The sequence below is a fragment of the Lagenorhynchus albirostris genome, chromosome 14, assembly GCF_949774975.1.
Source record: "Lagenorhynchus albirostris chromosome 14, mLagAlb1.1, whole genome shotgun sequence".
NCBI classification, from domain to species: domain Eukaryota; kingdom Metazoa; phylum Chordata; class Mammalia; order Artiodactyla; family Delphinidae; genus Lagenorhynchus; species Lagenorhynchus albirostris.
The window spans coordinates 39,018,183-39,035,988 of NC_083108.1; the positions used below are offsets into that span (position 1 = coordinate 39,018,183).

Below are 17,806 nucleotides of genomic sequence, written 5' to 3' on the forward strand. Positions count from 1 at the left end.
CCACTCAGCCTTCACCCAGACGGGCAAGGGAGGGGCTGGTGAATGCAGATGGCCTGTTTCCTAGCTGGTGTCTAGCACGACCGCGGGGTGTCCCATCAAGGCCAGATATTGCTCAATAACTTCCAAAAGGGGGCGAGTCAGACTCAGAGCTGGGGGCGGGAGGTGGGGCTTGGGGCAGAGGACAGCAGCAGAGTGGCTAAGAAATGGCCATAACCCGCAATCTCACATTTTTAAGGGCCCCTGCACAATACCTAACACACACCAGGTGCTCAATAAATGAGCAGAGAAACACCCAAAGCGGATACTGACAAAGAATCCTCACAAAAGATTATTTTGCAGTTAGTGCAAGATTCCTGTTGCATACTAAGCAGGCTGGCCGCATCACAAAAAAAGAACGATACCGATCACGCTCCGATGGCCTCTGGGGGAAAGGAAACAAAACATGGACTGTGCATTGCTATGTGTGAAACCTCAAGGGGCGGATGCTGTGCGAGCACGTTTCATCTGTGATTTGCGACGTTTTAAAGGGCGGTACTTGCGTTAGGCAAATCTTTAATATCATCCATGTGACTTCAACAAGTCCATGATATTTTGAGATGCTTCCCAACACACTTCAGCACGTACAACTCACTGTTAAAAATCAAAACTCATTTAATTTTTAAAATGCTGCTAAGGTGTTAAATGAAACACCATTGATTGATTAGGTAGTGCATTTACATAGTCGTAAGCTTTTTTGTTAAACAAAGAAAGGTACCCAGGGACGGTCTGTACAGTTCCACTGCGATTAGTCTATATTCCTTCAGTTTCTCCATGCACATCAAGGAAATATGAATATATAAATTTTCTTTACATAAAAGTTAGAATACTGTACTATTTTAAACATAGTGATGGTCAGTACAAATATAAAACTTGGCGGATCAAAAGAGATAAGCCTTTTACTTTTCCCCAAGTGACTACCTTCCCACCACGTAGGTCACTCAACAATGCTCAAACCTGTGCCTTGGGGCTGTATAAAAACTTATACACAGAGGTCGTGGTAGGGAACACACACACTCAAACATAGCTTTTATTTACATGCGCCATTTCTAACAGCTTCTGAAAATTACAGGAGTGGTAATTTTGCCCTGGCCGAGCATCAGCACAAGAATCACAGAATTACTTTCTTGGGGTCAGAGGTACCTCTTCACCTCAGATTTCTTCCGTCAAGCACTGCCTTCCTGCCTGCTGTCCCCAATACTAGAGGCTTTTCAAGAAGGGGCTTTGCATGATTTATCTCTGAATTCAAGTGCCTGGCATGGAGCCTGGCGTACAGAAGGAACCCCGTAAGTTTGCTGAAAGAACAGATTCTTAGACTGCCGGAATTCTCGCTTAAATTTTGTTGTTGTTATTGTTGTTTGCAATACGCGGGCCTCTCACTGTTGTGGCCTCTCCCGTTGCGGAGCACAGGCTCCGGACGCACAGGCTCAGCGGCCATGGCCCACGGGCCCAGCCGCTCCACAGCATGTGGGATCTTCCCGGACCGGGGCACGAACCCGTGTCCCCTGCATCGGCAGGCGGACTCTCAACCACTGCGCCACCAGGGAAGCCCTGGCTTAAATTTTAATACAACAATAATTGTGCAATTATTTAAAGAGTGGAAATTTAAAAGATTTTATTATTAATAACCTGAAAACACGTTTTGGCTTTCCAAAATGACAAAATGGAAGTAGACTGGGGTGGAGGAAGAGGAGCCCATGTTAGTGGCTGCGCCTTCTCCTGATTTGCTGAGCACCAAATGCAAACCTTGCGCGGAACCAGGCGGGCTCTTGCATGAGGGGAGACTACTGTTTGTAACCAAAGTAGAACTGTGAACCCAAGAACAACGCCCTGAGATGTCAATGCCGCTGGCATTTTTGACAAATTACCTCTCAGGGCTTTGCCAGAGTAGGCTCTCTTAAGAACAAAGAATTAATGTGTTATAAAAGAAAAATAAACACTACTTCTAGGAAAAATAAAACAGTGTGCCTCATAGGAAGAGCACTGTCATGTTACGGATGATGTAACAAGCACTGGCTATAAACCTCGGGACCAATTCTGTACGCAAGATCCCAAGTTTTACAGACTTCTGCCAATGCACACTCTATAACGCGTGCTCTTCATTTTCAAGTCTCTTGCCCTACTCCTCTTCTGTTCCACGTCATAACCCAAATCTGGCTCTTTGGGCACATTTTACCTGCCCGAAGCAAATGAGGTCTAGAAAAAAGACAAAGACTGAGCTCTAGTTACACTTCCTTTACTAGATACATTACACAAAAGCATCCATCACTAAAAGCAGCCATCAACTTGACCATCCCATGCATCTATCACCACCTTCCGCTCCTTCAGAAAAAACAAGATAACGCTTTAAGTCAGTCCTGGTTCAAGTGAGTAAAATTCGAATTAGCCTGGGGAGTTTGGGAGGATCAAAATAGTGTAAACTCTATACAACAGCCATCTCTTTAGCCCGGTAACTATGAAGTGGGCAGCTGTAAATACAGAAGCCACCATCTGACCTAAGTACCAAACCCGTTATGGGAAGAAGTTGCCCTGATTGGTTCTACTGAGGGAAAGATGACTTGAGCCAGGAACATCTACCTACACTAGAGCTGGAGAGTTCTTTCTACTAGAGCAAGCTAAGTATTCGCTAGGAATTCTGGGCTCTGCAGGGTGGGGCACTGGAGGATTCCATTTTCCTTTCAACTCTCACTGCAAAACGGGAGATCAATTCCAGCACGCACCTCTGTTTTTACTATGTTGTCTTCCAATTAATGTGCTTTCAATGGCTTTCTATTTTCAAGTTCTGGTCACCTGCCTGCCTTCCAATGCTCCTGCCCTACTCTCCACTTCTGCCCAATATGTGCCTTGCCAGGCCCATGAAAATTCTGATTCTAAAGTCTGCACTCTCTTTTCACCCAAATTGTTGGTCTCCACCAATGTCTCTTAGCTCCCTACAGCACACTGGCCTGGAGGGTGTCTTTTTCTACTTTGAGTCACTGTGGGCTCAGGAAGTGCAATCCACTTTGGCTATCAGACCAAGCCAAATATTCACAACAAAGTAAACCTGTTACAAAATGAACAGCTCACACATCTGACTTTGAAATAGAACTCAAGGTCCTTGAAGGCACATCTGGCAGAGAGCTTGGCCAGAGTACGACTCTCAAGCGTTTGTCAAATTAATTCTCCAAGCCAAACGGAATATTTAGATTAGTCCTGATATTTCCCCCTCCGCTGACCTAAGGGATTATTCATTGCAGCTTCAAGAGGTCTCTGTATATACAGGATAGATACTGCGTATGGAAATCAACCTCCTAAATTCAGAGGACCATCTCAAACCACTGTTCTACTAAGGTAATGTACCATAAAGAGAGAAGACCAGTGACAACCACTGCTGAGCAGGGGTGAGCCTCTCACCAAGGGCACCAGGAAGACCATCCCCTTAGCAGACGCCCTGACAAAGGACCCTGAAAAGAAGTTCAAAAATTGGGCACCTAATAATCAAGGCATCAAGTACCCTTTAAAAATACTAAGAAAAATGTAAAGGACAAAAATCACTTTTTCAAAAACCTCCTATGACAGGAGTAAACCCAGATGATACTAATATATACATAATGGAGATGTATGAAGGAGACTTCTGCTGTCTGCAGCTCCTATTCAGGGGAATGTGATCTGAAGTCTACATTCTGGTTAAAGTGAGGCGTGTTGCAATAGCTTCTATTAAACAGAACACGCTTTCACAACTATCTTTTGTGCACATGCCTGTGCACACACACACACATTATTTCTTTTTGTTTTCCTTACCACGAGTTCATTTTTCAAAACTGGCAAAGTTGGATGTCAGAGCCAATGTTTTAGGCTTAAGTTTTCGTTGTGCTTTTCTTTACAGTCCATTGCCTGGGGCCAAGTAATTTATTATTATTTTTTTAAGTATTCAGAAACACATGCTACTGTAGTTGCGTGTTCTAACACCCATGTGGAACCAGTCCTCTGGACTTATACATTCATTCTTAAAAGCCTGGAGTATGCAAACAAAGATGCAGTGGGCAGAGGGCCAGTTAATAAATTTCATTTCCTACGAGCATCTGCATGAAACAGAGCTATAGAGAGTCGCCCCTCCCAGCAGAGCAAGAGCTCGACTTGTTCGCTCTGTGAATTAAACAGTCACCTCAGATGGCCCACACCACATTTATTTTTTAGGCAGCTCTTAAAATATATGGATTTCTATCGCTCATAAATGCAATGAGGAAGCTGGGGCTGAGAAGGATATCACACAGGAGTGGACGTGAGCCGTGGAAACACGTCCAGTCAGCTCTGCTGAGCCATTTTTGCACTTGCTCTTTTCAATTGAAATTGCTAATGGAAGGGTAATTTTCTAAAGGAAACTTGCTCTGCTAATCGAAGTGCACTCTGTTTCAATAATGATTTACCACCCCCTCTAGTCCAGTCTGTAAAAATGGGTTCTGTTTATACCAAGAGATACCTGGATCAAGATATCTGGGTTGTGAACCATATTTGATCCTTATTTATAAACAATCTCGTGCAAATATTATGACAATAATGTCTCCTCCTGGGAAGAGTGACCACTTGCCCCCAGATGGAGCTGGAAAGAACAGTCTTGTTCTCTGAGTGTCTGCTTCTCCTCTCACCTGTGCTCCCAGCCAGGTGAGGGGTGTTCTTGTCCTGCAGTACCTGGAAGAGTCCCCTTTCAGTAATAACTGCGCTCATCTTATATCTACATACCTCTTAAGATGGTGTTTGTTTTAAATATTTGAAGTTAACTTCACAAAAACTTTTATAAGAATGTGATGAGAGAGTCTATATGTAATAAGAAAAGGTAGAAAATAAAGCCAAAGATTGAAGGACCTGCTGCGGCCCTACCTAGAAGTCAGTAAAGGAACCACAAAGAGAATTCCCTGTGATACTCCCAGGGCTCTCGGCTGACTCAGGCCCCTCCGTGGCACTCCAACAGAACTCTCAAGCTCACCTCATCGTTGGGGGCCAAAATGAACCTACAGCCAAAGTAAAACTTATGTGGTTAAATCTCTCCTCTGGCTTTCAAATTGCCTTCCAAGTTTCCTCAGCAATTAAATGGCAATATTACTCCAGCCTCAGGACGCCAAGATAATTATGGAACACTTCCTGGATAGAAAAACGTGTCACATTTTTCCTTCCCCTCCACCCCTCCAAAAAAATAAGTGGTAGTTATACTACGTTGGTCATCCACTTTGAAAGAAAAACAGACCAAGGAAAATATCAAGTGTGTCTATCTCCATGTGCACTCTTTACATAACACAATACAAATGTAATTTTGGAGTCTTCTTTCATTTAACCTATGACATCTCTCACTATAGCATCCAATACTCCTATTATATTAAATACAAAGGTGATGATGCTCTTAGTGACTTAAGATTTTGCTCAGTCAGATCTTTATTCAAATTCAGTTTTGTTTTTCACATAATTTCAGGTACCATACAGGGACTCAGACAGCAAACTGGAAATAGTTCAGGAAATGGAAATAATAACTTGGACTGAATTTAAAAGGTGAATAAATTTTTATTTTAAAGCAATAATTCATCAACAAAAGGTAGCATTTAACCTTTCTACCAAATGATTTTTCCACTGCCATTGCAAGTTCGCTCATATGACTAATAAAACCCAACCAGGCGACTGCCTTCGTTCGGCCCATGTGGTAAAATTCGAACTCTGTCTTGAAAACAACTGCTACCTAAGTGCCAGAGGTGAAATCACTGAAGAAATATGGGCTTCAAATTTATCACCTATAAGAGCAGTTTAAATAAGTGCGGTTTAAAAGCAACTCAGAGTTTTTGTTTTTGTTTTTAAATTCTACTTTAAGCTTTGGAATGTCCAGAGAAAGGTGGAGAGAAGTAAAGGAGAGAAGGGACCCAAAGTTCCAGTCTCATGGGTCTCCAAAAGGAGAGTCCCAGAGGTTGTGGACCAATTTTGGTTGATATTAAGCAAATTTATATTAACCAATTTTGGTTTATATTAAGTGCTTGGTTTAACCAGCACTTGGAATCTCTAAGGATGCCATGTCAACATATTACTTGGAACCATAGGCATGAGATTTTGGTGACCTCATGGGCACAGCCAAAATTAACTCCCACTATTTATGTAACTGCCAGAGATGACAGGGCAAAGATTGCTTATAATTTTTTTTTTTCAGTCAGCTCATAGCATTTCTTTGGTCAAAGAGAGAGGATGTGGGGGTACTTTGGGCTCTATTTTTAAAATATGCAATATTTACACACACACAGACTAGTCTGCCCATAATACCATTTGAATGTTTAGATGAAGGCATTAAAAAAAAAAGTTATTTCCTGTTGCTCGCTGAGAGGATGCATTTCAGAGGTATGTGCGCTCTGCCTCAAAGCAAAAGCATTGTTAGCGGTTATCAAGGTAACATTTAAAAATAACTACCCCAGTACAAAAGAACTTCAGAGGAAATACGAGCGAAGCTATCAGTCTCCCTTAAAGTCTGGCCTTGAGCTGCATTAGACTCTAGCTGCATTCTCCATTACATTGTTATCCTTATCAAACAATGCAAACAATTTTAATGAGCTTATCTACTAGAACATATTGCCAGATATGCTAATGTAAAAATGATGCCAACCGTACAGGCTGCCTCATTAATCAAAAGGCTCACAACACAATGACCAAGATCAGTCCCATCCTCAAATCAGACCTCAGCAAAATACCAGGAATTACCTTCCTACTGTAAATAAGAAGGGCGGGCTCCCCCACCCATGCGGAGGCCATAAACTCCTAAGAAAATGCATAACGGCACCCAGTTCTTTTCAGGTCCATTGCAGTCCAGTCTCTTTCTAATAAACCTTGGGTTCTATGGAGAAAATTTTGATGAATGTCTGACACCGTGACCTCTGCTGTCAATCCTTGCACCAATCAGCGAGCAGAATTCTTACAAAGCTCCATCAATCTGGCGGTTCAACATCACAGACTGCAGCTTAATCTAGAGGATTCCATCTTTCCTGCACACACGCACACCAGGGCAAGCGCAAACCTTTTCCTCACCATCCTCCTGGTTCCCTGTCTTCAGGCACAGCCTACCTCATGGTTCCTTTAAAATCTAAAAAGGAAGGAGGAAAGGAAGTGCTCCAGCCTGTCTCCCTTTGGAGAGGGGGAGAAAATTGCTTGCATTTTGAAATCAATGTGGAAGGAAAGAGATGGAGGGAGACCCCTTGCAGGCAGCAAACCTATTCACAAAATGCTTTCCATCTGCAATCGGGAAGCCTCCGTGCACACCCAACATGACACATGGAAACAGATAGCAAATAATCACAACCGCCTTTACAAACGCCCGTCTGCAGCCGGGTCCGGGGGCAGCGTCTGCTCCATTATATAACGGGCGGACTTCCGCGCGCCCGCCCGCCGCGGTCCCCCGCCCGGCGCCGCTCCCGTGCCAGCCCCATTACCTGTAGGAACGCTCCCCGCGCACTGTGTGCTTCCGGAAAGGAATGATGGTCCCGTTATCCTGGATGATGTCGTTGTTGTTCTCGCCATTTGGGGACAGGGTTTGGGTCGGCCCGGGCATTGGCGCACTCCCGAGGATGGAAACAAACCGCTGTGGGCTGGCTGGTGAGGAAGGTGTCTGCGTCTCGCCTTCCCGCTCGCCTGCTCCTCGCGCAGACCGCGCCTGCCGCCTGCTCGCTGCTCGCAGCTCCCTTCTCCTCTTCGGATCCCGCCCCGCCCTCTCGAGGCCCGCCCTCCCGGCTGCTGACGTCAAAGCGCCGGCAGCAGCACCCTGGTCACGTGGCCCGGCCCATCCCCATAGCAACCCGCTAACTCATCACCTCGTCTTGATTAGCGCTGGGCCCCGGCGTGACCACGCCAGCGGCTCCAAGCAGGCACCCGGGCAGGCCTACATCTGGCATGTAAAACCCCAGGCCACCCCCGGCCCCCCTCGCAGACTCGCCTGGGTCTGAAAACCAGCTCTTCCTCTAACCATTTCCTTTCCAACCCGTGCTCCCACTGCAGCTGTGTACACAAAAGAACGATTCAGGCAGAGGGGTGTGGGAGACCCTTTAACTCCTTCGATACCAAGTTCTTGTGTCATGAAAATTAAACTCCGTCTGGTTTCAGAAAAATATAAGACGACCTGGTAGCCTCCTTCTAGAAAGTATATCAGACTAAGGGGTTAAAACTTCCAGGTTCCTCCCCCATTCTCCAAACAGCAGCAGCCGCCTCCCCGAAAGTAGCCCCAGACCTGAAAAGCTAAGAGGAAGCTGCATTTCCTTCTAATCAATTTACCTTTACGTTAATAATGAGAAGATCAAAGATTGCAAATTAAGAGATTTTCTGCACAAAAGAATCCCCAGAGTTAAAAAAAAAAGATAACCACCATTTTAGAACATCATGATTACACACGACCTCCCAATTCAAATTCTTATACTGTCTCCTGATACACATAATTAAATCCTTGTCATGTATTTTATTTCCTTTGAATTAAACACGTGAACATCCAATTTAGTATTTGGAGGCTCTCAACGTTCAAGCTGTTCTGTATCATTGCAATGGAGCTTTCAAATACATTGGCTAGGAGCCAGGTACTATTATTATTACCATCCCTATTTTAAAGATGAGTAAACTAGTGAGATTAAGCAACATGCTCAAGGTCACACAGCCAGGAAGTAGTGAACTGGAACTTCAAAATGACATGCTTTTATCAATGTGATTGGACAGTGGTGGTCTATGTTTAATGTGAACTCATAAATGTTATAGATCAAGGTAAGAATCAAGTACTTTATGTACTTCTCAACATGACCACTGTGAAAAGAGAGCCGTGAATAGAATTGCTAGTACTGTGCAAAGTGTATGGATTAGATTATAAATTCTGAACAGATTCCAGATGTGTCCAGTGCTTTCCTTCAGAAAGAAGAAGGGAGTTTGAAGGATTCTCTGCTTATCAAAAGTGGTCTCTGACCCTTTGTGGGGTGGGAAAGGAAGGAGAATTGGAATGTAAAAGACAGAATAAATACATGTAGCAGAAAGTACTAGGCTCATGCCTTCACATCATTGTATGGCTTACCAGCTTTATCATTTTGTGATACAGATGTTAAAACAAGTAAAAAAATTTGTCATTCCTGACAATTCTCCAGCATATTTCCCTGGTAATAAGTTATTTCTGGCATCAAGATCCTAGAATTAGAGTCAAATGGTTTACAACCCAGATGGTAATGATAATCTTAAATAAGGGGGCATTTTTTCCTATTCTGAATTCTCCTTTTGAACTATATTTTAATAATTTTATTTTCTACTTTCTCCAGTGAATTCACAGTGCACAAGTTGATTCCTTCATCCATATCTCAACTGACATGAGAATTTTTTTCGTACAATAAGGATCCAGTTCTGACCTAAGACTTCACAAGGTACAACAGATAAATATCTGAGTACAAGAGATACACAGCAAGCCTCACATTGCACAGTGAGCTAAAGGGGCATGAGAGTGTAGTTACTGCTACAAAGATCAACACTTCCTCTTACTATTTCTGTTACTTGACCCATGGCTGTTAATTTCCTTACTAATTTGTTCCTCTTCACAAAAGCTTCCCCTTTCTTTGGGAACAGTCTGAAGTTAAAAGGCACAGTCTACAAATCAAATATTTAATGTTTTCCGCATACATTCTCTCATTTGGGGCTCTTTTGAATAGCTTTCTTTTCCATGATCCCATATTTAAGTAATAGGTTACATAACTGGTGTTATCCTAGGGACTATGTTTGTCAGAATTTGAATGTATATATAGATCATTGGTTTTACCAACTAATTTTGTGGAGCGAATACTCCCATTGTTTCTGGGCTGTCCATGAAAAAGAGGACTATGGCCAGGAATTTGGGTGAATGGGCTGAAAGGGGAGGGGTAGTGAGGCAGGTGGAGGAGGTACCTAAGAGTCTTGTAAGTCTTCCTCCAGGACTGCTCTGAACCACACCACTCTAAAGGGACCCAGAGAGCCCCCAGAGACTTGTGATTACCCTCCAAGATGCAGGGGTAACAGGGGTAATAATTTGAAAATATTAAACAGATGTGTTTTCATTCCTCTCCCCATAAATCAGGTTACCTGGCAGCCATTCTCCAGTTTAGCCCTGGGGAGAAGGGGAAGGCACATTCCACTTTGGGAAGGAGGATGCTAGGACAGAGAGAAACGCCAAACAGGCAGGAAGAGGGCGGGGAGAGTACCCTTTCCAACCCCAAGGTTGGAAAGAAGCAGGTGGAAGTGGGAAAAAGCAGAATCTCCCACCTCCGGGTCCCTGAAGGGAGACGTTAGAGAGGTTTTGGCTTTGTTCTCAGCCTAAGGGAATTTCTTTTGCCTAATGAGGCAGAAGTCCCATTTGAGACTCTGGGAAGAGATGGCTTTCAAAGAGTGTCTCCCCAACACCTTCCTCCCCAATCAAGGTGCAGCCTCATCACACTAAAATCAGTGGCTTGGTACAGTTAGGCAGAGAACCCAGGGAGAGAGGAGGACATCTAAAAGACTGAATATTCACGCAAGAGACTGAGCGCTCCAAAGACAGTCTAAACTGGAAGAGGCTGTAATACTGTGAACTTTTTAAAACCTTTCATTTCCCGTCCCCCTCAGCGGGGCCAAGAGAGTCGCACAGATCACATACACACAAATAAGCTAAAATGTCTCGTGTACATCTGACTGTAGGTTAAGGTTTGTCTTACGTACACAGACGTATCTAAAATAAAGTATATCCAGACCATCATCCTACATCTCCAACTGCCCCATAGAGAAATGGCTCCTCTTACGAAGCATCATGGATTGAAGCTGGGGCTCTGGCATCAGGCAGACTTGGGTCCCTGGCTTGGTTTCACCACCTGCGGGCTATGTGACCCTAGCAAGTTACTCTGCATCTCTAAGATTTAGTTTCCTCATCTATGAAGTAGGTGTAATAATACTGGTTTCATAGTGTTGCCGTGAAGATTAAATTACGTAATACAGTTGAAGCAATTGACGTAGTCTCTGGCCTATAGCAAATGGTCTTTAGTGGTAGATGCTATTTTTAAACAATAAGTTAAGCATACTCTGAAATGTTCATTCACTCATTCACTTGACACATATAGCTGGATTTCTTGTGTACTACAAGCTGGTAACATAAGAAGAAAAGTCCCAGGCTCTGTCCTCAAGGAACTCAGAGCTGTAGACGAGCAAGAGGAAAATATTGGCAATTATGACACAACATGATGCTGTGATAACGGCACCATACAGTGTGATATAGAGCCATAGAAGATGAGCACCTAATTCAGAAAGGAAACTGGGACGTAGGTCTGAAAAGTTTCCCCAAGGAGCTATTACTCAAGCCTTGGGTGAGTAATAATTATAACCTTTTTTGTTCACTTTCTCTGTGCTAAACAGAATACAAGATCCCTTAGGGAGGGGCTTCCACTGCTTTGCCCACTGCTATATCTTTGGTTCTCAGCGTAAGGGCTGGCAGGTAGTAGGCACTACATGAATACATAATTCACTGATTCAACAAATATCTGATTTGATTCTTTCTGACCCTAATGATGAAATTGAGGCTCAAAGAGCAAAAGCAACTTGTCCAGGATGTCTTGGCCCCAAAGTTGACATGCTTCTCCACTAGGCTCTACTGTCATTTAAAAGAGGAACGGTAGTGTAGAGGGGAGACAAAGGGCTTCTCAAGCAGATATACTTAGGTACAGAGGTACGAAAGGGTGTGATATCCCTGGGAGACAGCAAGTTGTTTAGTATGGATGGAGAACAGAATGCACGATGGCAGAGGACAGGGCCAGGGCCAGGACCAGGTGCAGGAGGGGCTGTGGCCAAGCTATGAAGCTTGACCTTCACTCTGAAGGTGTTTTGGAACCATGAAGTGCTTTAGGAAGGGAAATTCATGGTGAAATTTGCATATCAAGAAGGTCTGATGCTTTAGTAGCATAGAAGACATGTTGGAGTATTTATTTATTTGTTTGTTTATTTTTGGCTTTGTCGGGTCTTCGTTGCTTGCTGTGCACAGGCCCTCTCCAGCTGCAGCGAGCGGGGGCCACTCTTCATTGCGGTGCGTGGACTTCTCATTGTGGTGGCTTCTCTTGTTGTGGAGTACGGGCTCTAGGTGCACGGGCTTCAGTAGCTGTGTCACGTGGACTCAGTAGTTGTGGCTCTCGGGGTCTAGAGAGCAGGCTCAGTCGTTGTGGCGCACGGGCCTAGTTGCTCCGCGGCATGTGGGATCTTCCCAGACCAGGGCTCGAACCTGCGTCCCCCATGCTGGCAGGTGGATTCTTAACCACTGCACCACCCAGGAAGTCCCATGTTGGAGATCAAAATGCATCAAACAGGGATGAAGGCCTAAACTTAGACAGGAGCCAAGGGGTTGTAGGAGCAAGCACAGATCTGAGATATTCAGAGGGAATAACTGCTATGATTTGTTGGACTAAATGGATGTGGGCACGATGTTGATGGGGATTAAGGGTGGGCAGTGAAGGAGAAAGATATTTCAAGTGAATCCTAAGTTTGTGGCTTGGGTGACCAAGGGGATAACGATATCATTCATCAAGATGGGAAATACATGGGCTTCCCTGGTGGCGCAGTGGTTGAGAGTCCGCCTGCCGATGCAGGGGACACGGGTTCGTGCCCTGGTCCGGGAGGATCCCACATGCTGCGGAGCGGCTGGGCCCGTGAGCCATGGCCGCTGAGCCTGCACGTCCGGAGCCTGTGCTCCGTAACGGGAGAGGCCACAACAGTGAGAGGCCCGCGTACCACAAAAAAAAAAAAAAAAAAAAAGATGGGAAATACAGATTGAATTGTCCTTCTGGAAGAGAGATTCTCATAGCATGTTTTGGACATAGAGAAGTACCTATAGGACATCCTAGTGGTGACAATGATTGGTCACCAGGCTTCACACATAGTGGGTGTTCGTTAAGTATTTGTTGAATAAGGGAACATGTGGGTCTTTGAACGTATATGTTTCACTTGGAGATACATATGATTTGGAGGAAATTGTCTCATGGGTGATCATTGAAGCTGAGCGTGTGGATGCCCTCACTCAAGGAGAAAGAGAAGGCCTGGGATGGAACTCTCTAAAAGCTGAGTGATAAAAAAGAAGCCTGCAAAGAGACGGCAAAGGATTTGGCCCGATGGGGCCAATCACAAGAGGGAGTGGTTTCACTGGGCCCAGGGGAGAAGTGAGTATCAGAGAGGAGGGAGGTGTCTCTTGGGCCAGATGTGTTTGAATCAGATAAGGGCAGAGAATGGGACTTCCCTGGCGGTCCCGTGGTTAGGACTCCACGCTTCCACTGCAGGGGGCACGGGTTCAATCCCTGGTTGGGGAACTAAGATCCTGCATGCTGCGAGGAGCGCACAAAAAAACAAACAAAAAACAGATGAGGGCACAGAAGTGTTGACTGGATTTGATAAGGTGCTCTCAAAGGTATTTTTAAGAGATTGAATTTCAGATCAGACCCATCAGTGATTACTGAAGAAAATAAAGAAATCTTCAATAAGTAGGGAAACTGCAATTCTTAGCAAGATCACTAGTATTCTGACCTAACAAATATACTGAAGGAATGAGGTGACATTAAATTACAGGTCATGTATATATGGTCAGCAACTAACTAGCATCAACAAGTATTTGCACTAAAAAGCTCTTGGCAGTATTGGAGGAGCCAATATGTTCATTAACGAGCACTTGTTAGGCACCAGATGTGTCCCCTTCTATGGGGTCAAGACCCACCCTTCCCCCCAAAAGTCAAACGAATATTTACAATGTGTGTTTGGAGAGCAGGATTATTAAGGCAGACCCAGCGGACACAGAGCCAGAGCAACGAGCGAAAAAGGAAACCAGCCGCCGTCCCAGTCCACAGGCACAATCAAGGAAGATGGAACTGGGCACCAACACAGATTTTAATTTTCCAAGTTCCTAGGTTATAGCACAGTCCTGTTTCTCTTGAGGTTTAGGCCAGAGAGCACCGATAATTGCATCCTGGCAGAAATCATTGTCTATTTCTCCAACATGTGAGGTTTGTCTAAAACAGGGATTTTGCATGGCCTTGGATTTGAGAAATCCAAAATACAACAGTAGAGAAGATGTGAAATCATCAGCCAGGAACGGATGCTAATCCTGATTCCATCCCAGCACTACCTGCTCCTCACGAATGCCTTTTCCAAGTTAAAATGTGTTCACTGAAGCTGATAATCACTGCTGTCAAAGGCACTCACAGCTGTCACACCACCTTAGATGGAGGGAGGGGAGCTTCCTTAGATTGTTATCGCCTCTGAATGCAGACAGAAGATTCCACTTAGCAGTCACCACTGCTGCCCTGGGACAAGCAATTTTCCCATGCATATGTCTTGGTATTTTCCAGCAGGGAATGGCAGGGACAGGTTATCAATCAGTGGCTTAAAATATGCTCCACACCCAAAATGACAGCAGTGAATAAATACATGATTGGCCAGCCAGCGGCATTGGCTCTGAAATCACATCGGTGGCATAGAGATGTACTTGAGAGTGGTCCTTGCTCGCTACTTTCACCCTGAGGCATAGAAGATTTTATTAGTTCTTTCTTTAGATCTGATGAGAATTCTATAATATGTATATGCCTCCTGGCTTTTAGTAATAGCGTTGTATTTAGGAAAAATAGGTAAATGTTTTCCCCCAGATGAAGAATGCCCTCCTTCAAAACCAACCTGAGCAGGTGGACTCTTCCAGGATTGACTTTTGAGATTACTTGTATTTGAAGAGTATTTATCAGCCACAATTATAGCTATGCCGATATGTCCACAAGGCAGAGTTTTGCAAGCCTCCTTCCTATTTGCTAGTAAAAAAGCGAGGTTTCTGTAATGTCAAAATATAGAACGTGCCATTGCTTAAGGGAAGATTTCTCTGTGTGTTGGGATTTGCTTTCTAATTCGCTTTTTCTTGGATTTTCTCAAGGTTGGACTTAATTTTGTGGAATAACTCACAGAACATGATGGGAACGCAATTCACAAACTTGCAGAACATTATGATTTCTGCAACCAATCAAATCTGTGCAATTTAAGGTTTCACTCTATTAAGTAAAAATGTGCTTCTGAATTATACCATCTTGTTAAACTGAAGAACTTTAAATATGTTTTCCATAAAAATACAATGTGATAAATGTTATAATTGAAGAATGTATTAAGTAGCACAGGAATATAGAAAAGAAAGCAACCATGACTGGAGAGACAGGAAAAGCTTCACCAAGGCCATGATATTTGTACTGGGGCTCGGTCATTCACTCAACACGCATTTACTGAACACCTACTACATGCTAGGAATAACGGGTGCTGGAGAGCCAGAAATGAGCAAAACAGGCAAAATTCTCTGCCCTTGTGAATCTTATACTTGAGCGTGTGATGTGTGTGTTGTTGGGTAGGAGGGTGGTTGTAGGAGGTGAGGGTAGAAAAGATTGCAGTGACCAGAATGTACAGGGCTTTGAATGGCCATTGTGAGGACTTTGGCTTAAAACCAAAGTTAGGAGCCATCACTCTGCAGCAGGCTTCACAGTGTCTATTGGTCCAGATGCAGAATCCTCTCCAGCAACAAAGACAACGATAACAGCAATGCCTAATATTTACTGGGTACTTTTTAGGGACCAAGTGCTCTGTTTCAATTGGGTAGGTATTTTTAATCCTCACAGAAACTTATGAGGAAAGGGGGATTTTAAGTCCTGTTTGTCAGAGGAGGCAGCTAGTTAAATAACTTAGCCAGTTCATCAGCCAGGAAGTGGCAAAGCTGGGCGTGAACACACCCGCCAGGCATCAAAGCTGTCATCCTTGTTCACTAGCTCAGGCTGCCTTCCACTAGGGTCTGATAAAACCTGGGTGCAAGAATGCAGAATCTAGGACTGGGGAGCAGCAGGGTTGAGACGACAGGACATGGAAGCAAGAGAAGGTAGACCGCTGCCCTGAAGGCAATTCAGTCTAGGGAGCGAGGAAGTAACGCCAGGAAAAGGGTGGAGAAAGAGAGAATAAGGTGGGTGGGGATGAGAGGTAGGATAAGAGAGCAGTATTCATGGCAGTAAGGGATGGAGACTGGAAGGATAGGAGTTGTAAAGGAGGGTTAAGGAGGACTTCCCTGGTGGCGCAGTGGTTAAGAATCTGCCCGCTAACGTGGGGACACGGGTTGGAGCCCTGGTCCAGGAAGATCCCACATGCCGCGGAGCAACTAAGCCCATGTGCCACAACTACTGAGCCTGCGCGCCTAGTGCCCGTGCTCTGCAACTAGAGAAGCCACTGCAATGAGAAACCCGCGCACCGCAACGAAGAGCAGCCCTCGCTTGCCGCAACTAGAGAAAGCCCGCCCACAGCAACAAAGTTGCTATAGTCAAAATAAATAAATAAGTAATAAAATAAAAGATACTAAAAAAAAATTATGGTTAAGGGAGAGGGAGGGAGGAGGAGATACCACGACTGGGGGTTAACGGTATATGTGATTAGTAGGGAAAATTAATTTTCTTACCCTTATTTATAGCGATTAACTATTTTCTTTTTCTGAGTAAGCCTCAACCATCAATATACATTTCTTTGATATCTTCTGGAGGGGAGAGGAGACCACAGGCATTTTTTGGTATTTGTTTTCAAAGCTGAAATCTGCTTTCATTTTCACTATGCTAAGACTGTGACAATTCAACTCTCCAACGCTAGACATGCCTAGTCGAACGTTCTTACTGAAATGTGTCCATGCCCAAGTTCATGAAATTCCTTTACCTCCTTCCCCTATTTTATTTCCACGTTTAAACAAAACAGGTCTTGATGAACGGGCTGGGTAGGACAACTGAGAAAGAATAAAAGGCACCCTGGGCTCGGTTGTGGGGCAAAGGAAAGGAAGGGGCAAATGTTACCATTAACAAGTAAATTATCTTCCAGAAGCCTCACAAGCTTTCAAGAGACAATTTCCTTAGGGCTATCAAAAGTTAACTAGCCCACTAGACTTTATTTCTGATTTTGATATTAAAAAGTACCAACTGAGTAAAGAGACTCCTTAATATAAATTCAAAGCCAAGGTGGAGGGATGGGAAGACAGGAGTTCTAACAGGTACCAGTGGCCTCTAGAGTTTCAGAGCTACTCAGGACCTAGGCCACCCATGGCAGGGACACTGGGAGGGAGGGTGTTCCTGAGCTTGGGGCTTCTCTGACAAGGCTGGTGTGTGGGGGGCAGAACTACGGCTCACGGGTGGCTCCTCAACAGCGTGTCAAGTGAACATGAGGCCAGCAGCTGGGACGCAGTGTGAGTAATGGAAGAGAAATTCCCCAATTTCTGACCTCATCCAAATAAAATTTTTAAAAAGAAAATTAAAAAAGCTTACTTCATTAAAAAAGAGAGGGAGAGAATGCAACTGGAAATCATGAATTAAGATCTAAGTCTCCATAAGAAATGTTCTAATTAGCACTTACGTTTTGTTTACTCGAGAGCTTATAATGCCAAGTATCTTTTCTCAATTCACACTCGCTATAGGGCATGAGCATGAGGGGTCCAACTACAGAGTATAGTACATAAAAGCATGAAGGCTTACCTTCAAGTAGCTTCCACTTAATTTCTATGTGAAGGAATCAGACTCCTAGGAAATCCAAAGGGATCTTAACATATAGGGAACCACGATGAGTTAACAGTCAGCTGAGAGAGCGAGATCAACTCTTGGGATTAACTCCTCACACAGCCTGCCTTTCATACCCTCCCCCAAAGGCCCATCTCCAGTCTCTTCAATGAGGATGTCATAAGCCTTCAAAGAGGCAGCAATGGAATCAATATGAATGAGACATAATGGCATGTAGTGCA

The 17,806-nt window shown here is 44.2% G+C and overlaps 1 protein-coding gene across 4 annotated transcripts in view; it reads right to left on the bottom strand.

Moving 5' to 3' along the window:
* MAPRE2 (microtubule associated protein RP/EB family member 2) overlaps nucleotides 1-17,806 on the bottom strand; it is a 162,578-nt gene that overhangs the window by 93,795 nt on the left and 50,977 nt on the right. Inside the window, exon 1 of one of the 4 annotated variants that reach the window (XM_060170222.1) lies at nucleotides 7,467-7,726. The exons of 2 other annotated variants lie outside the window; for them this stretch is intronic. In XM_060170222.1, coding sequence (XP_060026205.1) covers nucleotides 7,467-7,585 — 119 coding nt within the window. In that variant the 5' untranslated portion in view covers nucleotides 7,586-7,726. Of the gene's footprint in view, nucleotides 1-7,466; nucleotides 7,727-17,806 lie in introns of those variants that run through there. One more of the 4 variants, XM_060170225.1, reaches the window with a different exon arrangement.